This window comes from Eutrigla gurnardus (assembly GCF_963514095.1).
Source record: "Eutrigla gurnardus genome assembly, chromosome: 4".
Taxonomy (NCBI): Eukaryota; Metazoa; Chordata; class Actinopteri; order Perciformes; family Triglidae; genus Eutrigla; species Eutrigla gurnardus.
The window spans coordinates 26,967,910-26,983,108 of record NC_139918.1 but is presented as its reverse complement, the minus strand read 5'-3'; the positions used below and the strand labels follow the sequence as shown (position 1 = coordinate 26,983,108).

Genomic DNA, 15,199 nt, shown 5'->3' with positions numbered 1-15,199 from the left:
AAGCATATGAAAACAACAAGTTAATATGAAAAAGAAGGAATGCTAACACCAATGCTAAATAGCAATATTTTACGTATGTAGATTGAGTTTAAAAAAGGTAACTAATAGTTTGGAATCACTCCCCATATACAGTATGATTACACAGAGATGACAAGAAGTGATGAGTAAATATCTAAATTGCAACATAAGACTAAAAACAAGTGTATAGTAACCTCATAAAATAACTATAAAGGTTGTAAAGATACATTTAGTAAACTAAAAGTAATATTGCCCCTCCTAATCACACTGTGGTGATACTTGTGTTGTTGCTGACCCTTGAACTGTCCCATTTTTTTACTTTTGTTTTATAAATGTTTTATTGAGCACCAACAAAAGAGAATACATGTAATGCAATTACAACAGAGGTAAGTGATCACATTCACTCATTTTGTCCCTCCCTCACCCTTTCAGCCTCGAGCTACAAGTAAAAACAATCAAACAAACAGGAAAAAAGAAACAATAATAACACAAATCAAAGGAACCTCAAAAGAAATGGCTAATAATTATATTACGAAGAAGAAAGGAAGAGTGTCAATTAGAGATATAAATGGTCTCCATATTCTTTCAACGTTCTTTGGAGAACCTCTCACTGTCCCATTTTTTAAAAGATCTACGTTCAAAACCAGATCAACATTTTCCTTTTACTTCAAAAACAAACTTGAGTTAGCCTGAGTAGAAAATGTGAGTATCCTCTGTGGATGATTGAATAGGAGTAATGAAGCTTACATGGAATGTGCCCTCTCCTCACAGCAGAAAACATTGGGATCTTGTCAAGTTGTTTTTGTCCAACAGCACTATAATCTCAAGGTCTTTCGAGTGCTTGAGAGACAGAGAGGGAGGGAGAGTAAGAGAAAGAGAAAGTGTGTGTGTGTGTTTATCGGACCAAAGGATTCGCTCAGACTGCCAGCTACTGGAACTAATTACATTTCGGTCGGGCCCTGACTCACAGGGAAAAGTTCCACCGATATGTGTGGACTGAGTGTATACGGTTATGTGTCATCACACCCTGCAGCACGATGTACTGGAGGCTGCACACGGGGCCAGATTGGGAAAAAAGGCCCGAGGTGGAGCTGATTAAACACTGAGGTGATGACCCACCCTGCAGCCAGCTTTCTGCCTGATCAATGATATTGTTGCTTAAAATCAGCCCATTACATAGAAAAGGCATGAAAAGAGACCTCTTGAACATGCTTTTCGATTGCATCGCCACAAAAATCACAAGTCTAAAGCAATATTTCAGATCGGTGCACAAACAGAATGATAAATGCCGTAACTCAATAACAAAAGAGCCTTGACTGGTGATGGTAGCCTGAGAGTTACAATGTGTAACTGCTGCATTCACCTACATTTCAAACAAGAGATTTGCTAGCAACGCTTTCAAGTGACTATATATATATATGAAGAACTCTTTCTTCTCCACAGACATCAGACTCCTAATCAGCCAACAGGAGTTCAATCAGGGACTACAGTTTGCACATGCAGAATTGTTTACATTTATTTGCACTGTTTTATTGTTGTTTTTGTACATGTCCCACATTATATTACATTATATGTTTCATTCTATGACAATAAACCCTTTGAATCTTGAAACTAAAATGCAAAACAAACATGAAGACATGATATCTCACACTTTTACTTGGTGGATCAGTTTGACATAATCCAGGAGGAGGCAGGAGAAGTTTCACTCAAAGTTTCTCCTTCAAATTGTTCTGGTTTCTGGATGCACGCACATGCTAGCTGTGCCATCCTCACGCATGGTTGCATGATCACCAGATCCTACAGTTTCAGAGGTCAGAGGTTAAACGAGCTTTCACGGGCAGATTGTTCCGAATTTGGTTCATTTACTTCAATGAGAATCAAACCTGTAACGCGTCCCGTCTCTTTCAAGACGAGAGGTCCCGGTTTGGCTCCCTGTCATATATAGATGACATAACGAGGTTCACTGTGGCATGTAGGGAACTTGGCACGCCGCGGCGCTAACAAAGGCCGTCGCTCGTGTCCAACAGAGCGTGGCACTGAAACTCTGCGGGGAAAAACATGTTTGTCGCTGTCTGTTTATGCAGTAGATTCCCAGGGGATTGCAACCTGAATTGATTATTGGAGAAAAAAATTTATTATGGATCGTTTGACCATTTCTTTCCTCCACTTTCTCCGCTGTAAAGCAGAAAAAGCAGTGACGCACAAGCAAATTAACAATTCTGTTTCAACAAGCCGCCTCGCTCGCAACCTGGAATCTGGAGGACGGGCTCTCTTCTTAAGCAAACAGAACGCGTTCTGTATCAACAAACATTAATTGACTGAACTGTAATTTAAACGCATGCGTTTTTCTGAAGAATTAAGGCAAAAAGCGTTTAATTAGTAAAGAAGGGGCCTCCCTCTGATGTGTGTGGCGCCTGGAGGAGCCAGAAAACAGAATAAAAGGGGAAAAAGGCTCTGCACGACTGTTTTAGAAGGATTTATGTAGCTCATTAATATTGATGTTTGTATAGTGTAGATTTACATTTCTGTGTAAAATGAGCAAGCCTATGGCCATATTTACCATTGTAAATAAAACTGTACCGCATGCATAATTGTGGAGTTATGCACGCTGTTCAGGTTCTATCTAATTGGAACACAAGGTGCTGCCCTTATCAATGCTGTTTGCTTTCTGTTTGGTTGGAAGTCGAAGCTCGGACACAATAACAAGGCAGAAGGGACTTTATTAAACCCTGAATACCTGATTTGACTGAAATATGCTCATTGCCCTATATTGTTTTATATTTATATCCATATCATTTCAGAGCCGATACAAAAATGCAGCTAAAATATTACTTTTTCTTCTTGTACATATTTGTATACGTTCGGGTCTGACTATGTTTCCCTGAAGAACAACAAAGTCCGGCAAGTCTGACAAGCTATAATTTCCCTGCCCGAGTCTTTTATACAATATTGAATATTTAATTGTGCAAGCGGAGTGTCGTCCTCTCGGATTGGCTGTTTCGGGTTCCTCTCCAAGTTCCTTCCTGTTATCTGACTACATCTTTGCTTCTTTCTGGGTGTAACCTGAAACTTAACCAATCTTGCATACATGCATGATATTAACCAACACATTTGACAGTTTCATCAGAATCACCCTATAAGGAGTTGTTTTTCTACAAGTAGCAAATGGCAGTTATTAAGCAAGCGTCTCCGTCATCCTTTCCATTGTAACCTGTGTTCCCCAAATCCTGTGTTCTAAGGCCTATGGTCATCGTGACCTGACAACATATCGTTGTGAACAAAGCTAATTGTGGTTCCCACACTCAGGAAGGAGAGCACTTTGATGCCAGCAAAACACTACAATAACAATACGAGCATAAACATATTTTTTGGTTCCTTTAATATATGATTATGATGTTTGATTAATACACATATAAACTTATATGTTTTGTTCCTTTAATGCATGATTATTATATGTTAATGCAAGCAGACTATATAATGCAAGCTCTCGGCCAATGACGGTTAGCGAGCAGCAGTAGCTCCAAAAGGCGCTAAGTCTAGCCGCGCTCCCCCTGTGGTCTTGTATTCAACTGGATCTTGCAAGAGGATACAAGCTGGTGACGAGTGACAACAATATATCACCCTCTTCTTCTCGAGTATGCGTTTACATCCAACCTATAAGGCCACAAAAATCTCCTCTTTAAACGGGCCAAATGTTTCCCCTCCTATATCACAGGGTGCATCGTGTTTCTGTTTGCGGTATGCGGCGTTCACGATATCCTCACGGCACCTCTGGGTGCTGAAATCCTAGAAGTGAACGTCTACCACCTCCAGGCCCGCCCAGAAGCTGCAGCGGGGGGGGGGGGGGGCAAATCCAGAGCAAAGGTTAAGCATCGGCAGCAGAGCATTTATTTTGAACATTAAATTGGGATTTTTACAACACTTGTTGCATTCAAGTGTCTGATGTATGAGTGGAATATTTCTGTACTCACATGGAGGGCAAACGTAGGTTGTTGGTTTTTTGAGTAAAACATAAGAAAAGAAAAATACGACCATGTAAATTCTATTTTTATTGCCTTATATTTATAGTTTCCTTTGTGAGACATTTTATATTTCTCAGAAATGGTTCAATCCATTGGGCCTCGTATTATCTGGAAATCACCTTCACTTTCCTCGTGACCTTCCCGCTGCTTGATGGTGGCGATATTGTGTGTTGGCCTCGGGGAGCTGCAAGAATTCAAAGACAAATATTAACACATGAAACATATTAACGCATGAAAACCTCAAGGGAATGTCCTTTCAGAGCAAGGTCACTCACGTTGGACATTGAATGCATCGTGAAGTTTGGTCGCAGGAAACTAGATTACAAATAAGACAAGGTAGATTCTTTCAGTTTATTTATTTATTTATTTTTTAGATACCCCTACTTGAGGTAGAATACAGCACCACCATGTTTTTCATATCTATAAACTGTCAAGTCTTGTTTTTTCTGCAAAATTGTTTTTTTATTGATTGAAAATGTAATCTTCTCCAAAAGCAGGGACGTCTGCCTTATCACACGTATCTCTGGAAATGAGGATCAGAATGTCAACAAATCTGAGCTGGATGTTCACAGACAGCCTTTCCATACAAATGGGGAAATGTTTTATCAATAACTTTGTCAAGCTTTGAAACTCAGGCACTTAAACACATGAATTACAGGTGGAAATTGAAAATGAATGTGACAAAAATACGTAAAAAAATCAAAAATTGTTTAAATATTTTCATGCAACCATCAATTTAAAACACTCATTATGTTAAAGTTATGAAAACACATTTCTGTGGGGGTTTTTTTCAACTCGGGTAACTCAACCTGAGTTCCTCCACTAATGAGCTGTTTTTTCCCTCTCTGAGCGAAAATCCAATTGATAATCACATTTACCTGATTCACTTTTCTAGCTTGGGAAGTCCAGTTTGCACCGCGGTGATCAATCAGTGAGGAACGGCTGGTGGAATAATAACTCCATCTCTCCATCACAAGAGCATTCTGAGGAAGAAGGAGCTGCGTTGGATGCTTTCTACTAGATAACTAGGTTTATTATGATGCTTTCTACTAGATAACTAGTTTATTATGATGCTTTCTACTAGATAACTACTTTATTATGGTGATTGCTACTAGATAACTAGTTTATTATTGTGATTGCTACTAGATAACTAGCTTATTATGATGCTTTCTACTAGATAACTAGTTTATTATGGTGATTGCTACTAGATAACTAGTTTATTATTGTGATTGCTACTAGATAACTAGTTTATTATGATGCTTTCTGCTAGATAACTAGGTTTATTATGATGATTGCTACTAGATAACTAGCTTTATTATGATGATTGCTACTAGATAACTAGCTTATTATGATGCTTTCTACTAGATAACTAGTTTATTATGGTGATTGCTACTAGATAACTAGTTTATTATTGTGATTGCTACTAGATAACTAGTTTATTATGATGCTTTCTGCTAGATAACTAGGTTTATTATGATGATTGCTACTAGATAACTAGCTTTATTATGATGATTGCTACTAGATAACTAGCTTATTATGATGCTTTCTACTAGATAACCAGGTTTAATATGATGATTGATACTAGATAACTAGTTTATTATGGTGATTGCTACTAGATAACTAGTTGTATTATGGTGATTGCTACTAGATAACTAGTTTATTATGGTGATTGCTACTAACTAGGGTTATTATGGTGATTGCTACTAGATAACTAGGTTTATTGTGGTGATTGCTACTAACTAGGGTTATTATGGTGATTGCTACTAGATAACTAGTTTATTATGATGATTGCAACTAGATAACTAGCTTATTATGGTGATTGCTACTAGATAACTAGGTTTATTATGGTGATTGCTACTAGATAACTAGGTTTATTATGGTGATTGCTACTAGATAACTAGCTTATTATGGTGATTGCTACTAGATAACTAGGTTTATTGTGGTGATTGCTACTAACTAGGTTTATTATGGTGATTGCTACTAGATAACTAGTTTATTATGATGATTGCTACTAGATAACTAGCTTATTATGGTGATTGCTACTAGATAACTAGGTTTATTATGGTGATTGCTACTAGATAACTAGGTTTATTATGGTGATTGCTACTAGATAACCAGCTTATTATGTTGATTGCTACTAGATAACTAGTTTATTATGGTGATTGCTACTAACTAGGTTTATTATGGTGATTGCTACTAGATAACTAGTTTATTATGGTGATTGCTACTAACTAGGTTTATTATGGTGATTGCTACTAGATAACTAGTTTATTATGATGATTGCTACTAGATAACTAGCTTATTATGGTGATTGCTACTAGATAACTAGTTTTATTATGGTGATTGCTACTAGATAACTAGGTTTATTATGGTGATTGCTACTAGATAACCAGCTTATTATGGTGATTGCTACTAGATAACTAGCTTATTATGGTGATTGCTACTAGATAACTAGGTTTATTATGGTGATTGCTACTAACTAGGTTTATTATGGTGATTGCTACTAGATAACTAGTTTATTATGATGATTGCTACTAGATAACTAGCTTATTATGGTGATTGCTACTAGATAACTAGGTTTATTGTGGTGATTGCTACTAGATAACTAGGTTTTTGTGATTGCAGTATTTAAAGAGGAGAAGATAGATAGAAGTTATGAAATTAAAGTTGCAGAGAGCGCTAATATGACATCTTGTATCAGTTCGTTCCCCTATTGTGTGCTCATCTTGATTATTAAAGGAGTTATAGGAAATCAATTTAGTTGAGTGTCGCAGAAGAAGCATCATAATAATATTATATAATGCACAGTATGCCACATGAATGCCCCTGTTTGACAGCTGGCGGTAACCTCAGTGTGTCGTGATGTTTATCAGGACCAAAACAACAGACTCAGCGTGTCCAGCGGGTGTTCAGCCTGTACTCTGTTGATTATCTCACATCTTGTTTCGTTTCGTTTTTATTCTGAGAGACAAAAACGCAGCCTAACGAGGTCCAGATAACGTGCTGTGCTTTTCACCACGACGCAAACAGCAGGATAAAATGTCACTTTTTGATTTTTTAATGATCCTGCAGTCATATCGAGAATATGAGTTGTTTTTAAAGAACTGCTGAGCTGTAGAGGAAGCCAGACTGTGTGCTGCTTATTTGTTGCTCAGATCATCATCTACAATCAAACAACTACAATCAAAGGAGAAAAAAGGAACTTCAATTATAGCTGGAGAAGAGGTGATTTTAATCATTATGATATTTAAAGCCGAATGTCACTTTTAGATATACCGGAGTTGAGTTTTCTTTACCGTTTGAGAAGCAGCAAAGGCCGACTGTCAAAGGGACAAGATTATCTTAAAAAAAACTTTACAAGCCACCATAAATAGATTTGTTAAAAAAAAAATCCTTTACTGTTATATATCATGTCTGATAAAGAATAAAAACCTTTTGAAAATGGAAACTGCTGCTTTATTTCTGAACATTCACTGAGTTTAACATATAATCTAATTAAATAAAATGACATATATGGTTACATTGTGTCACTCTGAGGTACTTGTCCAGTTTGGTTCATTGTATTATTATTTTATTATTATTATTATAACTACTATTAGAATAAGAAGAGGAAGAAGAGTTGGTGCACGTCTCTTCTGGAGGTTTGGATATAAGCGTCCTAAAAGTGAATCAGCATTTGTGATTTTGAAAAAAGTTGTGATCCAGTTAGTGATGTGAAGTGCAGAAGAAGAAGGAAAAACACTCAGGAATAGTTGCAGTCTGGCAGCTCTCACACGTTTAACTCCCTCAGACACAAGCAGCAGATAAGTGTGTTAGGATCTTGTGGGAAGCGTGACCTCAAAATGCTCACTGCCAACCTACGAAAACATCACTCGCATTATAAGTCATACAACTTTGCAGAAGATCAATATTAGCACGGGAAGTGAAAACAGGTCACCTGAAGGAGTTTGACTTCCTTCTGGTGAGAGCCTCGACTTCACCTCGAGTAATATTCGTTTTCTGTTAAAGTAGTACAGAAACGTCTTTCTTTCATTCTTAATGGTACAAAGTTACACGATTATTTATTGTCTACTTATGTGAAGGTCACAGTGACCTCTAGCAGGAAACGTTGATCTCTGTATTCATCCCGTTTGATCTCCACAAAGATTACACATTTGACTCTCTGAATGGGCAACATTTTCTTCCTGGAGGCTTATCGCAGGAACAAATGATGAAGAAAAAGCAACAGTGTGTGTGTACAGTGAACCGCTTGATCTGGAGAAAAAAGAAATGTGGAACCTTGTTTGCTTATTTCCCAACACGGTCGTAAAAACGTACGGTTTATGGTTTTACTCCAAACCTGGATGGTTCACCAGGACTCTGTTTGTATTACTCCTCAGACCTGAGGTGACTTTAATCAAAAGGACAAACCAATTATTCTGCTCTCTTTATATAGCCTACAATATATTATGTATTATTGCAAGATTAACCTGCAATCAGTATTTTAATGTTGCTGCAGGTTGACTTTTCACAGCTTTATTTTTAGTTTTAATTCTATAGCTGTCAAATAAACCAAGATGAAGTAGCAAAAACATATTTTTACTTGAATAGTTGGAAATGTGTTTTCCAACATCTCCTATGACTTCCCCATAATATCGCTACGATATCTGCACGTCATTTAATGTGTGGTTTTGTAAATATTGTGCTGATACGACTGAGATGCTGAGGCTGACTGACTCACGGTGCACGTCGCACTTCTTGTGCAACCGTGCAACTGTTTGCACAGCAAATCTCATGACTCCTCCCCCCCACCTCCTCCTCCTCCTCCCTCCCCTGTGCAGGCTGCTTCATTCCCGTGAGGTGATGCCCCGGCAAGTAACTTAATAAAGCTGCTGGATGCGATCCCGGTGGCACAATGTGTGGATGGTGTTGGTGTGACGGACCTGCTTCTCTCTGCTCTCACACAGCCTGCTGCCTCCTCGCCAGTACTGCAGGGCCACGACTCCTTCAACTCCTTCAACTCCTTAGATGTGATCAAGAGAAGAGAGCGATGTCTCTGAATGCCGCTCCAATAACTCACCAGGACTTATGAATGAAAACACAGCCTCAGACACCACGGGGACCCAGAGAGACGGAGCACGTTGGTGAGTTTTTCACCTTTTTTAGACCTGATGGGAGAAGAAAGGAGATTTTTCTGAATGTACAGCAACCTAACAGATTCTCAGGATCGCTCTCTTTAGCATTATAATAAAAGTGAATTTATGCACTGTATGTTTTGAATGCATTATTCATTCGCCTCCCGTACACATTGTTTAAAGAACGCTCTGCGTGACATTTCGTGATGGAAAGTGCAGTTATAAACGTCGTGGCCCCGAGGCGGCCGTGCTGATAGGGTTCAGCACATTTACAGTCTCTCACACACACACACACACACACACACACACACACACACACACACACACACACACACACACACACACACACACACACATGCACACACACACACACACACACACACACACACACACACACACACACACACACACACACACACACACAGGGAATACACAAGTAGGCTAATCATTTTGCTCATTATTCCTTTTCTTCGCCAGGAGGTTCCTTTCCTGGTGTGACTGTCAGAGCATAATGGCGGCGTTTAAAGGGGTCTGGACCAAGGACTTCTGGAGGGCCGTGTCTGGAGAGTACCTGGCCACTCTCATCTTTGTCCTGCTGGGTCTGGGCTCCACCATCAACTGGGCCGCGGGGCAGGAGAAGCCCCCGCCGGCCGACCTCGTCCTCATCTCCCTGTGCTTCGGGCTGAGCATCGCCACCATGGTGCAGTGCTTCGGCCACATCAGCGGCGGGCACATCAACCCGGCGGTCACCGCCGCCATGGTGGTGACAAGGAAGCTGAGCCTGGCGAAGGCGTTGTTCTACGTGGTGGCTCAGTGCCTGGGGGCCGTCACGGGGGCCGGGATCCTCTACTTCGTCACGCCTGCTGCTTTTAGAGGGTCCTTCGGCGTCAACACGGTAGGTATCGCACCTTTTATTGTGTTTGGTAACTTGTTTTTGAAGTTTGACAAACTTCCGTTTCCCAAAAAAAAGGTGAACTCTGACCTCTCGTTAGGCCACGGCCTTCTGGTGGAGCTCCTCATCACGTTCCAGCTGGTCTTCACCGTCTTCGCCACCTGTGACCCCAAACGGACGGACCTGGGGGGCTCGGCTAGCCTCTCCATCGGCTTTGCCGTAGCTATCGGCCACTTGTTCGCGGTGAGTACCTCCCTGGAGATAGATACGACACCGGCAGTCGTGGTAAGAAGGCTCGGGGGAATATTTATAGCAGCGATTCTAAAAATCATTTTGGCCTCTCATGCACGTCTCCAGCAGGAGGGAGGGAGGGGGGTTGGATCACAATTTACAGCAGATTTATATTCAAACAGTCACATAAAAACTCCAACTACAAATACTTCAACCTTTAGAACCTTCTGCCAGCCCCCGTCTGCCTATCAGCCGGCGATGCTCCCGATTCCACAAACACTGATTCAAAGATTTCTCCTCGCTGCCTCGTAGTAATTCATCACGCCACTTTAAAAGAATTGCAGAACAAGGGGAGTTGCAAGTGCAGGCCCCCCTGAAACGCTGGAGAGAGAGTGAGCAGGTGCATCAAAGCACCGCCTGTGTGTGCGATATTGTACGCTCCTCGCTGATTCACACCCACATGCACATCTTTATTGGAGGCTGCCATCGCATAGCAACCAATCTCTAGGGGGGCTCCCTGAACCCTGCAGAGCAAATGAATGCACAGGGAAATAGATGTTATCTCCCGCGCTGCTCCTCCCCAGGTCTTCCCAGCATACACATTGGATATATATGTATATTGGATATCTGCTATATGAAGTGTTTTATCATTTAGAGTGAAATGAACGCTGTCATGTGTCTTCCAGATCCCGTACACAGGAGCCAGCATGAACCCTGCTCGGTCCTTTGGGCCCGCCATGGTCACGCTTAACTTCCAGGACCACTGGGTAAGAGATTTCTGCAGGTTTGCACGGTCATAATCAGCGGTATCAGCATCTCGTACCGTGGCATTGGTTCAAAGGTCACGCCGCGGTACACCAAAGCCGTGCTCCCAATGCCCCCCATGCTCCAAAATCCCGTTAGCTGTAGCTAAGGGTGATGTCCTGAAGGGGTACGGGTGTACGGTGCCACCGGTGAAACCTGGTAAGGTCGCATTTCCAGCACCGCTGCCAGAACAGTTAAAACAGCTGTCGCCTAAAAATACAATCAAATGAAGATCCCTTCACTTAAGAAGAAAGAGAGAGACAAAAAAAATCAGGTGAGCCTGGTTAATAATCTAACACCTTTTTGAATTTATGACCAAAAAAAAAGAAGAAAAGAAAAGTGCTGAGGAATCACACATTTACAACATTCTCTCCTTTGGCATACTGAGATGTCACTGAATGAGGTGTAAAATAGCATTAGCGCTGAATTTCTGTATCCTGGCAATTATTTCCACTGAGCTATTTCGGAGACAGCATGGTGTGTGTGTGTGTGTGTGTGTGTGTGTGTGTGTGTGTGTGTGTGTGTGTGTGTGTGTGTGTGTGTTTGAGTATATCACTGTCAGTAGCCTAACTGTCACCGTGGCTGGTATCATATTCAGAAGTGTGGTTACTGATCTACCTGCCTCCGTTTAAGGTCGACCCTCTTCTCCCCTACAGCTAGCATCTTAGCCCGACCACCCGATCAATAAACAGCCATAAGATGACAATTAGGCCTCATATAAATAAAACGAACAATAACCATCACCATCATAAGGACCTTAATGAGGCGTTGTCACATGTTGTGATGGATTAATTCAAAAAATAAGTGCGTACGTTCATGGGAAATTAGCTAGCATAAATACCGGTTGTTAGCATCGTAATATAATCGCAAATTTGCTACTTTATAAACTCGCAAATTTGCCACTTTATAAATATATAAAGCCAATAAAAACAAGTAGCTTGGTTCCGCTAAAACTGAATGTTTGCCGTTGCTATGACAACAGGTGGCAGCTAGCATCTTAGCCCAACCACCCGATCAACAAACACCCATAAAATGACAATTTGGCTCCTTATCAATAAAACCAACAATAACCATCACCATCATAATGACCTTAATGAGGCGTTGTCACACGTGATGGATTAATTAGAAAAATAAGTGCGTACGTTCATGGGAAGTTAGCTAGCATAAAAAACGGTTGTTAGCATTGTAGTAAACTCGCAAATTTGCCACTTTCTAAACTTTTGGGGTTTTTTTTCCTACAGTGGCCCTAACACCATCATACAAACCAGAGCAGGTTTGGTATCATAAAACCGATCAACCGTCTGCCTAATTAAGGTGTTTTGTCTCTTTTTGGGGGGTATAGGTGTACTGGGTGGGACCCATTCTAGGGGCCATCCTCGCCGCCGGCCTCTACGAGTACCTGTACTGCCCTGACCCCGAGATGGGGAAGACCCTGGATCAGGTCTTCCAGAAGGACTTGGCGGGGAAATACCGAGAGGTGGATGCGGACGACGTCGCCATGAAGCCGGGATCCATCCACACCGTTGACCTGGAGAAAAAGGATCCTTTCCAGGACTCGACGGGGGAGGTGCTGTCCTCGGTATGACTATCACGTGCACTGGAAATGGAGACCAATCTGTAACGCACGACAATCAAACTTTGGATTTACATTTTGAGAGCCCCGCCCCCTCCCCTCCAACGCCAGAATAGGATTTCTGTCATAAAGCTAATATGATGAAATGGCTCAACCTGTTCGATACTCTTCCCGAGGCCGCCCCGTAACGACTTTCTAGCCGTGTTGGCATCCTGAACGCTGCAAAATGACGGCCCACAATGCACTACGGTGAAAATATGTGTGTATGAGGGGGGAGGGGTCAACGAATTACGTGGGGGTCATCACACCGAATTGGTGAAACGGAGAAGAAAATGCAGGCTTGTTATTTCTGGATTAGTGTCACATCTGGTCCATGTAGCGTCGTGTATGTAATAACAGGAGAGGATTTCCTCGTAGTCATTAAGCACATTAAGGTCCCGGGCGACGCAAGGCAACGCTGACCAGCATTATCACCAGAGTTGTGTTACCGCCATCTCTATTTCCAGTGTGTTAGTCAGCGAAAGCACCGGCTCATGGACACCAAGATACTGGGCAAAAGTCTCACTACACTTGTGTTTTATGTCTATTACAACATAGCAATTTCATCTTTTTCTATTTAGTCATTATTGTGATAGCTGTTTGTATTTTATAGATTTGATCTAGAAATGAATTTCATATTCTTCCGTCATTAACTTATTGATAATTTGGCTGATCTGTTGATGGCTGTTTGGTTGTTTTTTTTGCTCAGTTTTTAGTTTTTCTAGCTCACAAACTGGAAGATGTTCTAATAATATTAATAAAACAATTTTTAAAGTCACTATTAATGTTTCCCTGTTGGTTAATTGCTATGTTTTGCAATCAGGAAAGTTGCACAAACCTACATATTCCTCACAATCACAGGACATCTAGTGACCAGATACCTTAAGGCTTTTCACTTGAGTCGCTTAGGAGGCACGTGGCACTCTGTGAGGGAGGGGAGGTCAGATCAATGATGGATCGGCTCATCTACCTTTACATTATGTCTCCCCATGGCCAGATAAACGTCCAGGATGTGTGTTCCCTGTGAGTTAAGTCTCTGAGAATAGCTTCATGTAATCTCCTTCCATCAGCAGAGACGCAGGAAACGATGCCCCTCTGTGGCTCCACATCGAGGGGCGATCTGTTACCTCTGCACTTCATTTCCTCTTTCTAAAATAACAATCTTTTTTCTTTCCTGTAATGTGGAGGAAATAAGCCCCACTGATCCTGATGCATCACCTCAAGTCGTCTACACGGTGCGACTATATTGCGTTTGTGAAGCCAGAAAGGTTGTATTTAGACACTAAATTAAAAAAAAAATGTTGGGACTAACTCCCCTCCCTCCTCTCATTTCACCTCCCAACCCCATGTTAATGCAGCCTTTATGTGTGCCTACAGCATCACCTAGTGGCCACAATGTGCATCACCTGCTGTTCACATGAAAGCTCCCATCTGGATTTCTCCAGGGGAGGGCACCCACGAGCCTCGGATGTCGAGGTTACACTGCAGACGAGCCAGTTTATTCACAAACCGGAGCACCGTTTCCATTTGGTCCAGGTTGTTAATCCACAACCACGCAGGTGGATTAAGTGTTGCACCTATAAGAGGTCTTATACTTGAACAGGAGCTCACACACAACACTGTATTCTTAGCGTGAGAGGATTCTTACTTTCACTGGAGCTCCATCTCATTACTTTCCTGTATAAAAAGGTTACGGGCAAGATTCCGCTCTTGAAAACTAGCGTGAGATTGTCGATGTTAACGAATGCTGATCTCGGAGACCCGCTGGGGTTGAAAATTGGTTGATTTTTTGCAGCACGATTCTTTACCTGCAGTACGGCTGCAGGATCCCTTAAGGCGTCGTGACTGGAGGCCAGCACCCTTTTCAAATCTCCTTTAATCATCTTTATAGCCCAAATAAATGAGTACATAAATCTGATGTTGCATGCATTGACGATTCCCTCCTGGGACAGACGACGGGGAAACGTCAGTTTGGGGGATTTATTACCCTTTGCTCATCTGAAGATTAAAGACAGGTGAGAGCAGTTCCCTTGTTGGACTGGAAATGTAGGTATTCACAGAGTGAGATACCAGGTTGGCACATTTTCATAAACCCTCGCACAAATGAGCCGATGCTGCAGAGTGCCAATCAAATCCCAAGAAAAGCGTTGTTAGAGACAAACTTTCCGAAGGCTTTCTGCAGACGCCTCCATTAGCAGAAAAGGCAAATAAAAAGTGACAGCCAATGATAGAGCAACACTTTTTTTCCCCCTCCTTGCCGCCTGTTTGTTAACGCGGCGGCTTATCGGCGAGATGCCGATAACGCTCGGACGGCCTTCACGCCGGCTGCCTCCATAATTCATTAATTTACACTCACAGTCATCGCAAAACACCAAACAATGGTTACATACGACGGGAATATTGTTACAACCGGTGCTTCACTCATTTGCACATCACACACACACACACACACACACACACACACACGCGCGCCAGAAAAAAAGTATATCTCCAAGTGCATCTCACA

At 41.6% G+C, this 15,199-nt stretch overlaps 1 protein-coding gene across 1 annotated transcript; it reads left to right on the top strand.

Annotated features, from left to right (window-relative positions):
* Window positions 1-8,884: 8,884 nt before the first annotated feature.
* LOC311012208 (aquaporin-4-like) lies at window positions 8,885-13,472 on the top strand. The gene is made up of 5 exons (XM_084007572.1): window positions 8,885-9,163; window positions 9,632-10,049; window positions 10,125-10,289; window positions 10,964-11,044; window positions 12,424-13,472. The coding sequence occupies exons 1-5, from the start codon at window positions 9,108-9,110 to the stop codon at window positions 12,664-12,666; spliced, it is 963 nt and encodes a 320-aa protein (XP_083863698.1). The 5' UTR covers window positions 8,885-9,107; the 3' UTR covers window positions 12,667-13,472.
* The last annotated feature ends 1,727 nt before the right edge of the window (window positions 13,473-15,199 follow it).